Source organism: Channa argus, chromosome 17 (genome assembly GCF_033026475.1).
Source record: "Channa argus isolate prfri chromosome 17, Channa argus male v1.0, whole genome shotgun sequence".
NCBI classification, from domain to species: domain Eukaryota; kingdom Metazoa; phylum Chordata; class Actinopteri; order Anabantiformes; family Channidae; genus Channa; species Channa argus.
This window is the reverse complement of record NC_090213.1, coordinates 517,012-537,994: the sequence shown is the minus strand read 5'-3', so window position 1 is coordinate 537,994 and position 20,983 is coordinate 517,012. Positions and strand designations below refer to the sequence as shown.

At 42.7% G+C, this 20,983-nt stretch overlaps 1 protein-coding gene across 8 annotated transcripts in view; it reads right to left on the bottom strand.

Annotated features, from left to right (window-relative positions):
• Positions 1-20,983, bottom strand: part of LOC137102071 (kinesin-like protein KIF26A) — a 47,528-nt gene that overhangs the window by 14,183 nt on the left and 12,362 nt on the right. For 6 of the 8 annotated variants that reach the window (XM_067481167.1, XM_067481162.1, XM_067481163.1 and 3 more), the window contains 6 exons: positions 11,899-12,091; positions 7,678-7,869; positions 6,381-6,474; positions 6,034-6,302; positions 4,137-4,320; positions 1,784-1,940 (listed from right to left, as the gene is read on the bottom strand). In XM_067481167.1, the coding sequence (XP_067337268.1) occupies positions 1,784-1,940; positions 4,137-4,320; positions 6,034-6,302; positions 6,381-6,474; positions 7,678-7,869; positions 11,899-12,091 (1,089 nt within the window). Of the gene's footprint in view, positions 1-1,783; positions 1,941-4,136; positions 4,321-6,033; positions 6,303-6,380; positions 6,475-7,677; positions 7,870-11,898; positions 12,092-14,072; positions 16,164-20,983 lie in introns of those variants that run through there. The other 2 variants (XM_067481168.1, XM_067481169.1) reach the window with 2 other exon arrangements.

The following is a 20,983-nucleotide window of genomic DNA, read 5'->3' as shown; positions in this document are numbered from 1 at the left end:
CCCTCGTTAGTCAAAAAACGAGGGAGAAAAGATGCACCACAGGCCTGAGAACCCCCCCATGCAATCCCATTCATCACACTGTGCAACAGTTGGGCACAGAAAAGCAAAAAAGGAATAAGAATGATCTCATGTCACATTAATGAAGCTTTGAACTACACACCACTTGTAAGCTGAAGTCAGGAATGGACTGAAACGTTAAAGAAATCCTGCCTTTATAAAATCCAGAGTACAGCTTTAATGATCATCTGCTTAATTTAAATACTACTATCCAAAAATATTTTACTCACTTTATCGCAACAACAAACTGAGAAACCTTTTCTGACCTCAAAATTATAATTAAATTTTTATTCAAGTTCCTGATCCTTCTGGCTCATCCAGATATGACCAAATGAAAGCGTATGACAAGGTGCCGAGAGAAGATCTGTGGTATTGTATGAGGAAGTCTGTTTGTCTGTCTGTAAGGAGAAGTATGTTAGAGTGGTGCAGGACATGTATGAGAGCTGTAAGACCGTGGTGAGGTGTGGTGTAGTTGTGACAGAGGAGTTCAAGGTAGAGGTGGGTCTGCATCAAGGATTGGCTCTGGGCCCCTTCTTGTTTGCTCTGGTGATGGACAGGCTGACAGATGAGGTTAGACAGGAATCTCCGTGGACTATGATGTTTGCAGATGACATTGTGATTTGTAGTGAGAGCAGGGAGCAGGTGGAGGAAAACCTAGAGAGGTGGAGGTTTGCTCTGGAAAACAGAGGAATGAAGCTTAGCCGCAGTAAAACAGAATACATGTGTGTGAATGAGAGGGACCCAGATGGAAAAGTGAGGTTACAGGGAGCAGAGGTGAAGAAAGTGCAGGACTTTAAGTACTTAGGGTCAACGGTTCAGAGCAACGGAGAGTGTGGAAAAGAGGTGAAGAGGCGAGTGCAGGCAGGTTGGAATGGGTGGAGAAAAGTGTCAGGTGTGTTGTGTGATAAAAGAGTATCAGTGAGAATGAAAGGAAGCGTGTCCAAGACAGACAATGTTGGACATGTTCAGAGGAGAAACTGTGAATATATCGGGTAGAAGGATGCTGAGGTTGGAGCTGCCAGGCAGAAGGTCTAGAGGAAGACCAAAGAGGACATTTGTGGATGTAGTTAGAGAGGACATGACGTTAGTTGGTGTGAGACAAGAGGATGCAGAGGACAGGGTTAGATGGAGGCACATGTTTCACTGTTGAGACCCCTGAAATGGAACAGCAGAAAGGAAAAAGAACTCGAGTCTTTTTGTCAAAACACACCTCAATGACTGTAAGCAAAACACAATTGGTTTGACCACAAAACCTTTTTTTTTGGAAATAAAAAATAATTTGGAAATTTTTCATCTTAGAAATTTGTATCTTTTTACTGCACACATTAAACAGACAATCAACCCAAATTGAAATAATGGCAATGTCCCCCCTTAAAATTAAACAGCTTGAAAAGGAACACAAAGTGAGGGCAAACAAAATACCAAAATACAGACCTGAAACTAAAGAAAGCTTGGAAACAATGAGACTGCATAACAAAGACCCAGAGGACTGAATATACATGTCCATTAACATCACAAAGTGATTTATTCATCAGTCTAATCAGCCATTTAAGATCGACTGAAAACTCATTAAAAATACATTGAATTCTGTCTGCCTGGTTCATGCACTGCCTCCCCTGTCCTTTCCATCCTCTCAGGGATCTTTGGTCCATCTGTTCTATCAGCTCTCTGACCTTTGACCCCCTGCTGAGTTCATTAAAATGCCCAGAGTGTGAGCTTTTCATACCTGTACGGAATGTGCTTGGCCTCGTTGGCAAGGGCGAGGATGACGTTTCCCAGTGCCGACAAAGACAGACACTGACCTCCTCCTCCTTCTCTGGTCTTGCTGATATCCGTCTCACAGCTCCCCAAATCAAGGAGGTGGAGACGACTCCGACCAGACACTAAGAGACAGAGAGCGGATGTTTTTAAAAGAAAGCATGCAGAATTAGTTTGTAATTGTTAATTAGTGCTAAAACGGTTGGTTAAAAGATGTGTCAATAAATTCATTTGTATATAGGCAGGAGGGTAATCAATGTGAATTTTAATAATCAATTGGTTTTTAAGAGCAATTTACAAGGAAAAAATTCGAACATTACCCGGGGAACGAGAAAAAATAAATCAATGTACATCTTCTCTTCCATAAGAATGTTTGCTGCTAATATGAAGGGATGTCTTGTTGACATGGGAAAATGTCTATGGACCTTGGGCTGTGTGAGCTGGAGCTGAGAGTTCATGCACAAGCGCTTTCCAACGGTGAACAGTATGTCAAATCAAGTCCTAGTTAGTACCATGTCAAAATTCAACAAGTCCCAAAAAAAGTCCAAGTCAATGCAGACTTTTTCTTTCAAACTCCTCACTGAGGAGGTCCCCCAAGAACTACATATTATTTATTCCAGTCTGCATAGGAATGCTGAAGTAAGCCAGCTGACTGAGGACATCGAGAGGACATCAAGTCAGTTTAAAGAGCATCAAACTAAATTACCATTGCCTGGTGTTAAAGTCAAAACCAGTTGGATCACATTTTTTTAGGTTGTATCAAGCTCAACATATTAACATTGTTCATATTTATATGCATGTATGCACATTTAAATTTTCAGATAAAGATCAGCGTCAGTCTGGTCTTTACTGTTTTAATTGCTCATTCATTTAAATCAGGGAAATGATGGTTTGGACAATCAACTGACCACATCAGCAACATTTATAAAATGCTGAGAGCAGCTAAGTGCACAGTTTGAGACCAGCCGGTCTACAAACACTGCAGGACATGGCGCTTTCAGGCCTTATTAGCCATGCAGATTTATTCCACTCATGGATGGAGCAGCGGTGAAACACTAATAACTGTGGAAGTGTCTATGCTGTTGCAGGTAGACGTGGGCAGAGGTGGCGTTAGCGCATCCTCTCTGCTTATTAAGGTTCTCGTTGTACACGTCTGCAGCTCCACATGAAGCTAATTAGCAGCTACAAACTTGTAAATGAGCTGGAAAAGGAAAGAAGAATCTTTAACCGAGCTGCAGAGGTTTCACAGCTCCACAATGTTAAAGGTTGATTTTTCTGTTGTCTGTGGTTTCACGGTCAACAACCTGCTGTGTCTTCATTAAAAAGTTGTTGAGCTCCTTTCAAACATTCTCCAACAGTTCAACCCAAATAAGAAAACTTGGCTTTTAAGGGACATAGTTTGAGTCTGACTTTGGTTTTACAAGCAATGCTACAGTGTGTTCAAGTACTTGCCTATATGAGCACTATACAGTAATGCAGTATTCTTACCATATTAGCGCAATAACTAATTTATGTTCTGATAGTGATTGTGAAGCTGTGACTGATTTCTTTAAAAACACCAAACTTTCTGTGTAGGCACTGTTTTTCAAGTTTCATTTGAAATCTCAGTGTCAACAATGTAGCAGTGATATTTCACCTTGTTATTAATACGACCCCAGGAATTTACTCTTTAAATCACATGCATGTCCCCTAAATTAAATTGTCTCTGACATCCTTCTCTGCTTAGAAGAAACCTCAGTCTCAATTTTAATTGTAATTCAGACCCCATCATTCACTTTACTACATTCAGCAGGACAAGCAGTCTATGGGTTTAGTGAATTCATACAGGATCAGAGAGAGTTGTTGTTTCTCTATAATATATAATATCTGTTGCATCTGTTCTGTGTCAATAAACATTCCTTCCTGGCCCTCTGGCAGAGATTGCAGTCATTTTTACTTTTGTTGCTGTCACCTTTCTTAGTGTCTCTGAAACAGAGACAGTCCTCATGTTGGCCACAGGCAGCCGGAGGTTAATGTAATTTAATGTAAAGGGATATCTGTGCATTATACTGGAAATCTTTGACAAGTATGAGTACACAAGGGCAGTACTGAACCCAGTACTTGTATCCCTAAATTTAGATTCCATACAGCTTTAAAGCAACCATGTCTTAGTCCATCTCTCAATAACTTCCGACTTCCCTACTCTTGCTGTGGCTCTGAACTTTAAACTCATCTCCATCTGAACACATCTTTATAAACCCTACAGATAAACTGAACTTCTCCAAACTCAGAAATAACTCCTCCTAGTATCATTTCAATACTAACTGTGGACACAAACTGACCTGCTGCCTTGTTGCTCTTGTCCAGTCTCTCCTGGTAGAGGTGCAGGGTGAACAGAAAGTGCGAGTTCCTCCGAGCCTCCTGGTCGTTTGCCGTCCTGCTGCTCTTCCTTGCTGCCAGGGCAGTATCCAGGAAAAAGGCAGCTCTCTCAGCGCTAGTTGCCCGTAGCTCCGTCTGGTTCTGCAGCTGATCGAGAAAGTAAGAAATATGGGAAATGTAGGATGAAGCTAAGCCGTGATTGGTGACTACAACTACCTATAGCTAGGAACAGATGGAGGACAAAAAGCTGATCTAACGTATGGACATCAGGGCCATTCCACGTGTTTTACTGAACCAGTAGAGACTAGATAAACCTGAACAAATTAGTTTACTAAACTGCATATAAAAACCTTCAGACAGCAGTTTAACATGATTAACTGTCAATTTTACCAGTTAATATAAGATCAGGTGATCAGGTGGAACTAGTCTATAGCTGTGCAAACATCATTTCTGCATCTGCAGCTCTGATAACAGTTTCAAATATGTTTTAATTCATCAAGATGTCGCTTTGAAAAAGAAAACACAAGAAAGACCAAGAAAATGTCAACGGCCACAACACCACTGATTGACGTTTTAAAGAGGAAAATGAAATTTACATGCAGGAAGAAGAACGTGGAGGAAGAAAGTGAAAATTTAGAGTGAGAAGAGATAAAAACTGGCACAGCGAAGGAGCCCAGGGAGATAAAACCCACTGAATAAGTTGAAGGCTAATTGGACAGTTGTGGACAGAGATGAAGTCCCCGGGTGAAGAGGAGGTTAGACAAGATAAGCAGGAGGTAGGAGGTAAGGAGGTAAGGAGAGGAGATAAAGAGGTTTGAAGGAGAGCAGGGGGATCTCAAGAAATGTCCCAGTTTTCACCCTCGACTATCTGGGTTTGATTTAAAGAAACTAAATTATTAAATGTCAACTTTTTGTGAATAATTCACATTGTCTCAGATTTAAAGAAGCTCAGAATGATTCAATGTTTCAAGCAAAGTCAGAGGTGAATCAGACAGCTGTTTCTAAATTATTCCTCAAAACTCAAATTTTGAACTGTTGATTAAATCACTTTCAATCTTTAATACTGTAATACTGTAAACTGTAATAAATCCATCAACAAAGATGATTAGATGTTTTTTTGTGCATCCAGATTGAGGATGTGTTCAGATGTTGATGCCCTAGTGAACCTTCAGGATGTATTTAAAAATGTGTGAAACTCCCACTGGGTGTAAAAAATGTAAACATACGTTCAGTCAAAAAGTATTTGTTGAGTAAATAAAAGTGTTTCACTGAGTGAGATGTTGTTGTCTGGTTTACTTTGGTCTGAAGATTCCTTGTTTTCTTTTACCTGTGCTTTTTTGACAGGAAGTGAAATGACTATAGCGACATCTGTGGCTGCAGCCATTACAGAGAAGTTCAGTTAATAAAGAAGCTTTGTCTCAAGCCAACTTCGCAGTCACAAGGACATGTCTAAAATGTCCAAAGGATATTTATGAAAATGCCTTTTAATGAAGATCTCAAAATACAGAAAAAAGAAAGTTTGGGTTATTTTTGTTATATGCCATAATTAGGACACAATAAAGTACAATAATGCTTCAAGACATCTTCTGTTACAGTACATTGTTATACTAATATGTGCTGTGGTCCAGTATGCTGGTGTGCTGCAGTTTCTTACAGAAAACTATTTAGAAGATGTTGAACAGTTGTAAAACATTTTAAATCCTTTGCACCTGTTTGATTATTCAGTTTTATTAATTTGACTATAGGGATGATTCTGTTCAATCAGCTGGTTTAAAAATCTAGTCCCTGTGTGTCTCTGCTGCTGAGGTGAATAAGGGGAACAAAATAGACAATTTAAGAGGAAGTTTTCCCTTGGCCTACCTGGGATCCACAGACTGGGTCTTCTCTTAGTGAGACCGCCGGGCCCAGGGCCTCCTGGGGCCCCCCAGAGGAGCAGGAGAGTTCAGCCAAGAGGTCAGTGAGTGTCTCCTCCCGGCCAGAGATCTCCACAGCAGACACTCTGACAGAGAAACGAGCTACGGCCTTTTCCCTCCGCTCTTCGATCACCTTAAAGAGCCAGGAGATGGCTGTGGGAGCCACGCCGAGACTCTGGGTGGAGCAGTCTCGACCAATCATTGTGTAGGTCTTACCTGGAGGCGGAGCCAATGCAGCTATAATATTAAATGCTAACAATAAAAATTAAAGTGTGTGTTTGTATGTTTGGTTACCCAGGTTAGCGTGTCCGAAGCAGAAGATGCAGCCGTCTGCTCCGTTCACCACCGACTGGATGACCTCCGCCACCGTCCCCGAACACACCTCAGCCTATCAGGATAGAGATCCACGGCACATTACAGCTTACACTTTACTCTGTTGGGAGTTTCTTATGTGCGGGGGATGGGGGGTTCTTCATCTATCAATGAGGACAGTCTGTCCAGAAAGAGACTGATCAAAGTGCTGAGCCTTCATCTCTTTTCCTGCAGATGCTCAACTCTGACTACATACAAATCAATTACTTAACATTTAGTCACGTGTTAGACACTTTGAACCAAAGAGAGAAAACATGAAAGCAAAGTACTATGAGGAATTTCCATTTCATCAGACAAAAGCAAAAAAAAAGGAAGGATTAAAAACTTTTTTTTTTTTATTAGTTTAGCACTACCTTTCCACCTGTTGGTACTCAAAGCACTTTACCCTGGACTCATTCACACTATCAATCACACACACACACACACACCAATGAGCACCTAACTGGGAGCAACTAAGTTGGGGTTCAGCATCTTGCTCAAAGACATTGGTGGATGACCGCTCTCCATTCTAAGCTACAGTTGCCACCAGCCCTGAGAAACGTCACTTAAAACATGGTCTGCAAGACAGAGGCCTGTGTGGCCAGAAAATGACAAGTGGGGCCAGCAGCTCCATCTGTGTGTCCAGGTGAGGCCAACAGAGGCCAACAGACCCTCAGACCCTCAAGACAAAGAGTGCTGCTGCATGCACCAAACTAGACTAAAGCCTTTTCATGAATTTCACCTCCTTAAATCTTTTGTCATCCGTCATGTTACAGTACTATTATCCAACTTTTGTGATCCAGTACTGACTGTGTTATGTTGTTATAACGAATACGTCAGTTCATGTACTTTATGTAACATTAAGACACAACAGTTTGTTTTGTCACAGGTTACAATTACTGCATAAAACCAGCAAATATAAAAAACGAACAGAATCATCAGAACCTGCCTCTAAAACTTGCAGCAGCAGTTTAAATGTGAATAACGTTCTCACTTATCAGGTACTGTGTGAACGCTGCAGGAGAGCATGTGTGTTCCAATAAATCCACCCGTCTCCATCCTGACGTGTCATCACAGCATCACATCACACGCTCTTTCCGATCAGAGCTCACACTGAAGCTGTAAGCCTGGAATACTTATACACAGAGCTCAGTCAGTAGTTTTCGCCAACTGGAAGAATTGTTTAGAACAAATATTCACCCAAACGACGAAGAAGTAATCACGTTCAGCCCCATCTCACCTGTGAGGCATCCTGGGAGAAGATGGCATCAAAGGTAAAAAATTTGGGTGCTGAGGCAGAGGACCGTCTCTGTCCACTGGCCGACGTCTCACACAGAGTGAGCTGCTTTTTCTTGCCGTCGATCTTCAGAAAGGACATGGACTCTGAGGACTCGCTGCTGGCGACCGAACAGATCCGGACCATCACCCTGACCTGGAGAAGGACGAAGAAGGATCAGATCAGACTGTGATCTGTTAATCAGCAGTTACACTTTGAAACTTTTAGAGCATATGATGACTCACATTTTGTTCAGAGAAAAAAACATCTGGTGGTTGTCTTATATCTCTTTGTCTCGTTGCAGCCAATTTTCATCTTCTTTTAGGTCATTTTCGTCTCTGTGGTTCTTTGTTGCTACTATTATTTTCTCCTGTCATTGTTTTTGTCTCTTTGTAGTTTTTTGATGGACTTTCTGAAATCCCTCCATGTCAATAAGACACAACTGGAACACCCCTCCATCCCTAATATTTGCTTTCTCACACAGATTTCCAGGATTCCTTAAAAGCATTTGTAAATCATAAGCAGACACAGAAATAACTTGAAACTGAATTTAATTAAATTTTGTAAAATCCGGCTTCTTCCCATTTCACACCTCCGCACACATTTTCAGAACCTCCAGAACATTTTGAGACATTTCTGTGTACCGAGATGTTGATCGACTGAGCAGGGCTCCGGACCCTCTTCCTTTGACGTGCAGCAGTGTGTCTCTGAGCAAAGACCAGTGTTGCTCTGTGACTGTGTGCTGCTGTCTGAAGGGTTTTTATTAGTCTGTCACGGAGCTGCTGAGTCGGTGCTTCGTGGCGGTGAGGAGGTCAAGTTTAAAGCCAATAACAATTGAAAACGCAGCAGTTTTTAAACGACGTGATGGTGCGAGCCAGCAGAGCGAATCATGGCTGCAGCAGCTCACAGGAAGATGCTGATCTCCAGTCTCTGACCAGCGGGTGCACTGTTAACGTACAATGCACAAGAACCTTTGGTTCTGATTGTAATCATGAAGTGGATTGGATTTACTGGCTCTTTAAATCCCTCGGCTCCCCCTGGTTTGTTCTTCCGCAGCAGCTTCACTGTCGCCCACACAGAGCAGCCAGAGTCCACAGTGAAAAGACTCTTTTTAAAGGATTAACCTGTTGGCTGCTGTTTGCTCAGAGTGATGAAGAGCGGCTTTAATGAGAAGAGGTTGAATAGAGTTCATGACGATGCTAAACAAGTTCTTCCTCTGATCGTTTGAACTAGAAACTCCAGGAAGAACTTTCCTGGACTTTCCTATTGTATTCGACTGAAAATGAAAATGAATTATTTAGAATAGTCTGATTTCAGTATTTGGTCAATTAAAGATGTGGCGCCAAGCAAACAGGACGCATCAAACCAAAAAGTTGCTTTGTTCAGAGAAAAAGTCTGTTGGAGCAGTTACACAAAGAAGTGGGGAAAAGCATTAGTTACAAACAATAAAGATGTATAAAAAAAAGAGAAGATATTTTGAAAAATAAAGAAAGGAACATATGGTTGATGAGAAAGAAAAGGTAAAAAAACAAAACGAGAATGGTTTAGATCAATGTGCAAAGAGAGAAAACTAGACAATACAAAATGATAAAAATCTTCCCTAATTTAAAGTGGACTTAAAATACAAATAAAAACTCATTAACAGACTGAACAGTTTCCTCTCAGTTTGTGGATGAACTGAGCGCTCATCTCAGCTCAGTCCATCACTGTGTTTATGAGCAGGTCACTGGGGGACGTTTCCTCTGCTGTAACTACAAACTGCTTCACACTTTACGACCAAGCAGCAGCAATAAAACCAGGCTGTAACAGAGGAGGAGGAGGTCCCACTCCGTCCTGTTTTCTCTGTCAACGTTAAAAAAACTTTCACAAAAAATGTGCCCACTGGATTCCCAGTCCAGTACATTTTACCTCATACTCTTGTTTACTGTAGACAAACAGCTCCATGCGGGTAGAATGAACTCATTATCATTTTAAGTATTTGGAATTTTGATGTTACTTTTTCAAACATATCAAAACTTGATTTAGTATCACAGCTACAGCTGTTAGACAATAAATTAATTTCTCTTCACCTAACACTCGCTGATCATCTGATCACCCCCATTAAATGACTGCAATCAAGTTTCTGAAACAGCAAACTGAACTTACTCGTAGGTCAGGAGATGAATTTTAATATTTCTTCTTCTAGCCTCCACATTAATTATGAAAGAAGCAACAGTCGACACTGGTTGTGTTGTATGAAGTGAAGTGTGTTTAGCTTTGTTTGAGGTTTATTTTAAACCAGCACCAATGTCAACATTTTAACCCAAAACACAATGAATAATGAAATCTGAAGTTTGTATTATTGCAAACATGATGGCAAAGGTGCAGCACACAATAAGGGGCTACTGAGCAGACCAGGAGGTGGAGTAGGGCGTAATAGCAGCCATTTAATGTGCAACATTGTTGACTTGAGGAAAGCAAGTGAGGAAGTCAATGAGCCCTTATATATCCTGACTCCCTACCGTGATTTGCAACCAAAGAAGTCTTTCCGATCAGAAGTTTAACATCTTCAAGGAACTTCAAAATAGTCAGTGACTGAAAACCTCTGAGAAAATTCAAGACATGGAAGACTGGGAACCTCCACAGACAAGGAGCTGATGGTTCATTTCAACCTGTAAAGTTCTTGCGCTCCCTGTAGAGGTCAGCCTGGTAAAAAAAGGATGTTCCTGAACTTGTCCACAGGGCTGAGGATCCCAGAACATCACTGGAACCAGTTAACTGAGCGACAGAGTTAATGGAATGAAGAGCCTGCAGCTCTGTTAAGACGAAGGTCTATGGACTCTGTTGTGACTTCTCCTGCCTGAACTGTTAGAACTGTTAGAATAGCTCAAAGATGCAAAACTGCAGAGCAGCAAAAATCTCTGATCAGTATTCAGGAGGTCTGAGCTGCAGCAGAGCTCATCCAGTCTCATTAAGATGCCGTTTTATTTCTCCTTCGTCAACACCGCAGCTCATTAACCCAGCAGCTGCCGTGGACCTGAAGTCTGATTAGATATAAAATGTAAGCACTGCATCTGGAGACCCTGGATCAGAGATTGAAGTGTGATTGAGTCCAGATCCTTTCATCAAGACTTAGACTTATTTTTCATATTAAAGATCCACAGGAGATCTTCAAAATGACTTCAAAAGCTGTTAATTCAGGACGCTCAAAAACTTCCTATTAAAAAGTGTTTTTTCCTGTCTTTTAATTTTTCACTTGGTCAATCATCCAATCAGCGAGATAACAGTGAGACACATTCATCAGCTTCACTGGATGCAAACTAACATCCAGATGTTTTAGCAGCAGCGCATAGAGACTCAACATGCACAGACTTCCACTCACGGGGTCAGATGTTTAATCTGCTGCAGGTTAATTACTTCACATTGAGCAGACAGCAGCAGCTCTGGCAACTCCATCGACTCCGATGAGTCCAGACTGCAGCAAACACGGGTAACTGTGTTGATAAAGCCATAAAGCCACCGCCCCTGTTCGACCTGAGGCCTTCGGCATACCCTAATGGATTCATCGTTCAGAGATCATGACATTTCCTGAGGATCTGAACAGAGAAGGTTAAGACTTCTTTTGCACAGGTCAACTTTAGAAGACAGATGCTCATCATGAGCTCCTGTGGCTCACAGCACAGTTAACTACAAGGAAACAAAAAAACTAAAGTTTTAAAGTGACTATGAGCACAACTAAAAACTAAACCAGAAAGTGTCTGTGTGAAGATTATGATTGGGATGAGGAGAAAACGGCAACAGTTATTTTGCTGTTTGTGTTTGACAGAAAGGGTCAGATTAAAAGTGAACTGGTAAATGTGCCAAAGCAACTGTGAGACGTGCACCTGCTTGACAATAACAGCCCCCTGCTGGTTTGCCTGGTTTGGCTTGAAACAAATTTAGTAGAATATTGACATTTTTACTACATTTTCTGTTTTAAACTCTTCCAATCATTGTACTAATTGTGCTTTCTGTGGTTTCAGCACAAACACTCGTGTGTTTGCTACTTCTTTCTCAAACAGGAGGCTCCTTCATCCAGATGACCCTGCCACCCCTTCCCACTCACTTAACCCGCTGTTCTGTTAGACTGGATTCATCAGATTCCAGCAGCCTGAGAACCGGCTGATCTGGTCTCTGATCTCCTGCAAAGCATTCTGGGTAACTAACCTTGCCCATCCCTGGACTGTCCTTGACCTTTGACCCAGCACGGAGGAGACATGGTGGGACAGCTGGCGGGGAGAGCTGCAGGGCCCCACTGAAGCCCCCGGTGTACACAAGAGCCCCCGGGGTCTCATCGGTTGAGGAGGGGGGCCTGGGCTGAGACTTCTTCCTGCGGGACAGGCTGAGCTTCTGAGCTGCCCTGAGGAGGAAACACAGAGAGCCTGTCAGAGATTAGCAGGTTCTTCTGCTAAAGTCACCTCGGTGACCTCATCCAACATGTTTACATGTCATCAGGCTACAGGCTGAAATGGGGATCAGGGATTGGGGAAACAAGGTTTTTCCAGGTGGATTTCTCTTTCAGAGCACTGAATTCTCTGCCATGTATACACGGAACCGGGTTTCTAGTAAACTTTCTCCAACAGGCCTGTGTGAAAAAAGGCTGCAACGGGCACAAGATCATTACTGAGCAATGCCGCCTCCTTTTTAAAATCAATTCAGACTGATTTATAAACTAACACAAAAGCGCTCAAAGACGTCAAAATAAGTCACTTTATTACATAATGTGAATCAGTTAGTGTCTCTCCTCCTTTTCCCTTCACTCTGCAGCATAAGTCAGAAATCAGTGTGACACAAACCTGTTGTGTCTCTGTCAGGCTGATTACAGACTCTTATTTGCTCCTTTATCTTTCACATGCTGCAGGATGCAGAAACAAAGGTTTCCTGCTGTGAACAAGTGAAGGGAAGGTGTCTTCACAGCAGCTCAGAGCATAGGTTTAAAACCTTTAATGGAGTCTGTGGGTGAAACGAAAGAGGAGGTGAACTGAGGGTCAGAGTCAGCTCGACAGACGATATTAAACCAGGGAGGAGGAAGAGGAGTAGTGCTGGATCAAACTCAGGTGACATCATTAGAGAAGAAGAGCGTCTTCCTGTACTTCTCCTCCTCTTCCTCTCCCCATCCTTCTCACTGAGCCCAATCACAGAGAAGAGCTTGTAATTACAGCCGGCATGAAGGACAAAGTCCAGCCTCGGGGAGTACTCCAAGTACTGCATGTGTGTGGCTGTGTGGTTCAGCCAGAGAAATGTTCATCTCCAACTGCAGCAACGTGTACAGTGCTGACAATTAATTTCTCATGGATTCAGCTACGGTTTGAGCCCAGAACTGATCAAACTGTGTCAAACTTTACTCATGTGATGTTGTTACACAGCAAAGACTGAATTAGTCTCACTACCTACCACACTGGACAGTCCTCAAACAACAGAAACTTATACAGAAAAGGGGGTTGTGGGTAACCACCAGGCACAAATCCCAACATATCTGCTCATTCTGTGAGCTGATTAATGTTAATATCAAAGTCAGGAGGGAGGATCCAAAGCCAAAGAAATAAGACGTAGAAGAAGAAAAGATGATGGAACAGGTAGAACAACTGTTAGTGCCATTCAACAGCTACATGTGTTTTTTTATTTTTTTGTTTACACCTGGTTTCTCTTCAGGAAATTGTGATTTACTAAATACAACTCTGCCTCTAGTGGACACTTGTCTGTTTTACAAGTATAAAAAAACCCAAACGTCTCTGAACACACACGGCTTAAAGCTGCACGTCAAAGAAAACTGAACAACACCAATGTTCAATGCACGAAATCTGAGTTTGTGAGTATCTGAGTGACTCCTCTGCAATTACAAGTTTTTTTCCAGTGCAATGACAACAGCTGAAGGCAGAAGCGTCTGTTGTGTTGAGAACAACATGCTGCTGAACAACATGCTGCTGAACAACTATTCTCAGTTCACAACAACCTTTAAATATTCTGTCAGTGTTAGTGAGCTGCTGTGTGACCAGACAGAGAAGAAGCTTTTGTTTAAGTACTGTTTTATTATTAATATAACGGATATATTTGACAGCCTCAGGTACAGAAAGTGGACACTCAAACCTCAGAATGTGTCCTCCATGACTTTTCAAGCATGTGTAGGTGTGATTCAGGTTTAAGAAATGAGAACTGTTATTTTATAATCAGACATTAAAGTTAACTCTCCCTTCGCTCTGTGAAGGAGCTTTACGACTACAGCTCCTCTTATCTTGTTTCATCACCTTTTCTGCTCATCGAGGGTCTAAATGTGAGGGGGGGTGGGAACCCTGACACAAGCTCATCCTGTAATTGTGTGAAATGGGGGGACTGATACTCACAGCTCCTTCCAATCCATTATCTGCTCACGCTTTTTAGTTTTGAAGGGGAACCAGGTCCAAACTTGTTCTCGTTCTCTTTCAGCATCGCAAAGAAGGAGATTAACTCCAAAAAAAAGTACAAAACACAAATCTCAGTGGAAACAGGGAGCAGTGAATAATCAGTGATGAGACCTGTGTTATCCAGAAACTTCACAGATGATCAGTGAGGTGTGGACAGCCGTCCATATCTGCTGTAGGTTCAGTCCGTCCACAGGAGATGGCAAACATCCCATTCATCAGTAACTTTGGTTTTTAGTGACATGTGGCTTCAAAACCTTCTTGATTTGTCAGTCAGCACTATCTATGCACCTTAACTGGTATACATTTAATATCTACTGGCAGCTTCTGCACTCAGTTACAGTCGCTCTTTCCAAATACCTGTAGGCATGTGATGGTTTTCCAAGACTTTTCTTACTTCAGTAGAAAACAAATCCGTTAGTCCATACTTGTCTTTAAGACGTCACTGAAGAGGCATCAGTCAGGAACTTAATAGGTCAGTCTGAGATCTTCTCAGGTCAACAATCAACTGCTCGTGTAAAGGATGTCATAGATAAACATAAAAACCAGATGTGGTTTATAAATCAAATATCTCCTTTAATTATTATTAAATAAATCCTGTGTACATCAATCTCTCCGCTCAGCTGTACCCATCAGTAGCCGATTGTCCACATGGTTCTTTTTTCAGCTTCTTTCTCACAAAATATCTCAGAGAATCGGGGGTTTTCCATGTCCCCTCAGTTCTTCAATAAACCTATCAGTCCAGATGTGTCCTCCTCCTCCTGAAAACTGATGGTCCACCCATCAGTGACTGATGCTGTGAACTTATGGTGGATTATTTAAGTCATTCTCAGTAAACTCCTCAGGGAATCTGAGGGGATTCCAAGATTTTCCCAGTTTGTTGATCAAAACGAGTCATATCTCTGACGTCGGTCAGGAAACTATTGGTTTGCCTTGACATGCCCTCGGTCTTGTAGTAAAGGACTACAGGAGTTTGTCAATCCGAAACAAGTCTTCAGGTCAGATTAATGCCCATCAGTAAAACTTTGGTCCTTCTCACCAAACTCCTCCGGAAAAAAAAACATTCCAACAGGTTTTCAGTCAGTTCATCATTTTATCCTTCGCACGTTAGGAAACCCTCCATTCATCCATCCACCGTATCCTCGTGTTTCATCTGACTTGAAGTCTGGAAGATTCCAGTATGTTCCGAGCTGCAGGAAGTTTTCAGGGACAAACGAGCTTCATTTGTGTTGGGACATGACCCATGGAAAAGAGAGAAAGGTCCCAAGGAGGAGCTTCACTTCAGTTTGTCAACAAAAGATACAACAGGAATCTTTCAGTTCTATCATGTGAATCCATCATCTGTCCATCCTTCCATCTGACAGCCTCCCTGAGCCAAGCATTGCACCAAACCTCCACCTGAAAACCTATAATTTCCATCTGTCCCAGTTCCTGTTTGATCCACTCTTTTTTTCTTTAAGCTTCAATATCTTATTACTCACTCAATATTTTCCCGTCTAGACTTTTTTTTTTTTTTTTTTAAAGAGGGTGGGCAAAAAGAAAGAAGAATAAAAATAAACTGTCCACTTGCGGTTTCCGTCTCTTTCCTTTATTTGACCCTCCGTCCTCTTTTCCTTTCCCTTCACTTTAACTCATTTCCCCTCTTCTTCCCTTGCCTGTGTCCTCATCTTCTGTCCTTTAAATATACCTCCTTTAGTCCATTTTTCTTCCACCCTCCTTCCTTCACCTCTCCCTCTCTTCTCTCCTGTCGCTCCACAGTCTGTTCCTGCAGTATCGCAATGCAATTCCTCTCCACCCCTCCCCTCCTTCCTCCACTAACTCCAAAAGAGGGAGAGGGAGAGAGAGAGAGACAGAAGCAGCAGCAGCGGAGGAGGAAAAAAGGATTAAAAACTAGAGGTAGAAACAAACGAATGAATGAAGAGCGGGTAGATTCCACCCTCTTGCTGCTGTTGTGGTTGCTGGGAAACACTGGCAATGCTCCAACCTTCCTCTCCTCCCTCCCTCTGTCTGTCCGTCTGCCTCACTACCCACCCTTCACAGCCCCACCTCTTCGTTGTGTCGACTCACAGCAGCCGTGGAAAACACTGTTGATCGCCCGACTTGATCCCCTCATTCCCCCTCTCTCTCTCACACACTCTTCATGAATTGTTCATGAGATGACACCCCCACAGCTTCCCCCACCAACGGACTTCAAACACATTAAGTGTGTGTGTGCGCGCGTGTGTGTGGGGGTGGGGGTAACCTTCTGAGAACATGAACTGATTCGAAACAACAGATTTGCTGCTCGACAGAAGAGGGGCAACACTCTAACAAGTGTTAATTTCTCCCACACACTTCACTACTTCCCCCATCTTTTGTCCTGCATGTGATGATCAGAAAACCACTTAAATGCTGCAGAGAAATCAATGAAATGCACCTGGTAAAGATCGGGTTTCTCCCTGATTACAGTAACCAGGTTTTTATCCAACCAGCTTTTGGACAAAGACAACTGGACACTCACAGAGCAGCAGTGAAGATGTCAAGAACACATTTTCATAGAGTCTGTGAGAAATGTTACACCAACTTTTAGAAACTGGTGCAGATTGAACCAAAGGGGTTTTGAGAACAAATGTCTAAATCAGTTGGACTGGACATTCATCCTGCAGCTACTGCGGAGAAAGTCTGTGTAATGTCTGATTGTGTCCATGTGTGAATAGAGCCGGTCATTGTCTGGAGAATTAGCAGAAAGCAAATGGGCGTAAAAGTGGAGGAAGACAAATATCCAAGGGAGCAGAAGGGCCATTTACACAAAGACTGACAAAATAATCAAAGTGGGGAAGCGACGAGATTCAGGAACTTCATCAGTGTTTAAATACGTACTGTAAACACAGCATCAGGTCGTCCTGCCTCCCAACTGTGCATTATTAGATTCAGGCTGTGGAACTTCACACAAATCACTCAGACAGACTGATTGAGGACAGATCAATGCCGTTTTATATCTGTAGAGAGATGGAGACGCAAAGTCCCCTGATCAATCACTGAGGGCCCACAGACCCAGTCCAGTCCTGATCAAAACCCTGAACCAGACAGCGACCGATACAGGGCGGCTGTAGTTCAGTAAGGCAGTCATTCACAGACCACAGGGTCAGTGGTTTGATCCCTGTTCCTGGCTATATGTTGAAGTGTCTGAACCCCCAACAGCCCTTTCCCATCCCCAGCTGTGCAGTGCCGGTCCAAGCCTGGTAGAAATTTGGGAGGGTTGGGTCAGGAAGGGCATCCGGCGTAAAAACTGTGCAAAATCAACATCCGCTGTGGTCACCCTGAACTCAGGGGCTAAGCCGAAAGGACAAAAAAAGAAAGACAGCGATCGATACAAGGTGAGGACCCGGAGGGAAGCTGGGTTAGAAAAAAGTGATTCCAGACCAGCTGATAAATTAACTTCTCTCTCTGCTTATGAGTTTACAGAATCATTTATTATTTTTTATATTTTATAAAAAGTAAAGAAATATTTCAGGTATGTGACAATTAAATCAATAATTACATGAGAGTAAAGTTATTTCATGAATAAAATCTATGGGAAATAACCAAGTTTCTGTCTCCATTAGGACATTTTAGGTCACCGGCACTCATGGACATTTAATAATCTGTCAGGCATGTCCTTAGTGACCCTGCAGAGGAAAACATCAACAGAGTCTGTGGATGTAACAAGGTTATTTTTCAGAGTTACAGGACATGGAGCAGTGGATGCAGAGAAATAAATAAATAAATAAATCAGTCACTGCAGATATTCTAGTCAGTGCAGCTTCAGTGAATTAGAGAAGCAGTGGATGTCCCACTCACCTCCAGGCTTTCATTTGTTAAACGTCCACGTTTGTGTCTCAGCAGGACCCACAGCAGGACTAATGTGGGTCACATTAGTGACGCCCCCAGGCAGCCTGCCGACCTCCTCTCCTTTGCTTTGAGCAATGTATTAACACTGTGCTCTCAGGGTTGAGGATTCAGTTCCTATCGTGGCAGAACATATATGTCACCCTCCTTCCATTATGTTTTAGTACATTTTATTGTTGGTGCAATGCTTTGATTCTAGATCAGATTCCAGATGTTTTACAAACACGAGCTCAGGTAATTTGCTTCCTGTGGCTGTTGCAGCTCATATTTTGGTGCATCGCTGCAGCTCTGGTCTTCAGTCAAACAGAGGAAGCCACAGAAAAGCCCTGCAGCACCCCTGGTTTGTCCAAAGGATTTAGGAGAGAAGCCCGTTATTCCAGAAAGTTGATAGACAAGCTTGGGCCCAAAGCCAGAGATCCACTTTGGGGAACTTGATCTTAGTCAGTGGGAACCTGGATTTTCTATTCAGCTTATTTGGGGTTTTTACAGGAGCTGAAACATTCAGGAAACTGCTTCCTCAGTTCAACAGGTCAGGTCCAGTGTCCTCATATCTGGAAACATCATGATACATCTACTCTACTGCTCTGTGTACAGATTTGATTATGATGTCCCTGAACTGTGACCTACGGTGCCATCTTGATGTCTTTTCGAACGAGAATGTTTCATCACCCTCCCTCCTCTGAACTATGGATGGCTTCTTCACTTCCTTCATGTTTTTTCTTTTGAAAGAGCTTGAAGTTGAGTGAAGGTTGAGCTCGGGAGTCCGTTTTCTGTGAGGAGACGTTAAACATTCAGATTTTGTTTGTCTCACACAAATGGAGTCTCTCTGTAGCAGGGGGTAAATCTAGTCTGATCTAGTCCTCACCTAAACTAGCCTGACTAGGTCTGATCCCTCTGTTCAAAGGCATGCCGTCCTACTCTTCGCCCTCTGTGCTCTATCGACCATGAACAGCAGGAGAAGCTAATGCATAACATATGAGATGGGGGGCGGATCAACTTGTGACTTCGCCTCTGTGGGGTTGTCAATGATAATTACTATCGAGGCTCAGGAGCTTCCAAACATAAATGAGGTGAATTTTTCCAAGCCTTCAGGATCAGCAGAGCTCCCCCCCCACATCACTGGTGACCCCCAACCCCCTCTCCTAACTCCCTTAACTGTGATGAGCTCTGACAGCTGACTTCCTGTCACATGGCCTCACTTTAAACTAAAGTCAGCTCCTGCTGAGCAGCAGCTTGGAAGGTGAGGGGGGTCCATCAGGGGCTCATGCTCAATAATGACCCCCCCAGCAAGGTGCCATGTCTAATGCAGGGCTGGAAGTGGGGGTGTTGCCTATGACTGAATGTCTATTTTATGTTAACTGGCCAGATTGAGGGGTTGACAAATATACTGGGGATCATTTGGCAGAGCAGGTTGTATGCTAATGACCGGGTCAATGGCTTGATCCCCAGCCCCACTTCGAGCGAGAAACTGAACCCGGAAGCAGTAGCTTCTTGAATGGGAGAAACACATTATTAAATAAAAATGTTGAAAATGCAGAAATGTTTGTTTTGTTCCTGGTGGAAATTTCATGTCACCACACCAATGTTTCTATTTTAATGGTTCAGAGCATCACACTCCCACTCCAGAAGAAAAACCTGAAAAATCTATTTTTATATACCAAATAAAAATCAACCAAATATCTGTTGAGCTGCTACACAAGACGGTTTGAGAAGAAGAAACTTTTAAAAACAGCTGACCTGACCTAAATCTTAAAGAAACGTCGAAAGACCTAAAGCAGGTGGGTCATGAAGAAAACCAAGCCGTTCCGTGAAGTGGAATGGGTTAAAAATCCCTGCAAGACAATGCGCAGGAATGTGATCAATTGGTGGTAAATTAAGATCAAAAAATGGGGTCACTGAAGACATTCCCACACTTTTGCCACACACAAATATTTAGGATCAGACAGACATATTAAAGATCTGTGTCATTTCAGATTTTTCCTGCCAGGATCCTGATCCCTCTGTGGCTCTGCAGCTCCACTGAGCTGCTGTATGCTATCAGAGGGGATTGCGGGATTCTCTGGACGTGGAAACATGCACAGTGACAAACAGATGGACGCGTCCGCTGGCTCCCACGCCGTAATCAGCCGAGCTTCTCTGCTGGCGTTTTCATATTGCTGTGTTAATACGGCCGTCCCCTGTTGAATCTCCAACTGTCGAATTCTTACTGCTTCTTGGCAGGAAGCCTGAAATCTGAGAAATCTCCTGTTCCTCTCAGACACAGATTGAGTTCCTGGCATGTCTCCATAATCAACATTTGCTCTTTTTCTTTTGGTTTCGTCTCAGTTTCTCCTGTTCCTGCTGCTACACACATTTATCTGGTTTTCACTTTAATGTGAGGCTCAGAGATTATCGCCTTGACAGTGATTCAGTTCCAGAACCAATAGTTAAACTTTAACTGAGTAATATATTAAAACACATGTGAGGAGCAGTAAAAAGATTTTCTGTCAGTCCACTTACTCGCCATTAGCTCCATTAGTATCAAGATGTATAACTACTGAAGTACCTGAAGCTGTTTGGTGGAGCACTGTAATACCTGAACCTCACAGTACACAGTACACTACCTGAGTAAAAGGACTTGTTACATTTGAATACAGCTCCTCCTGTATGAACGACACATATATGCCTGCAACAGTTTGTTTCAGGATGAACCCACAGTGAACCAGCGAGGTGTGTGTGTGTGTGTGTGTGTGTGTGTGTGTGTGTGTTTGAAGGGAGCTGCAGGCTAATCAAACCTTCAAACATCTTTAGATAAAAGCAGAGTGACGTTCTGCTCCCTCCTCTCAGCCCCCACCATCTTTTGACAGATGCATGCTGGGAAGTCTTTGAAGCAAAATCTGGGTAATGTGGACCCTGAGTCTTGTCTGAAGGGCTTCAGCTGAGCTCAGGTGTTTGAAGAGGATGGAGCTGCTGCAGGAGCAGAGTCTAAAAACACTTCACTGGAAAAC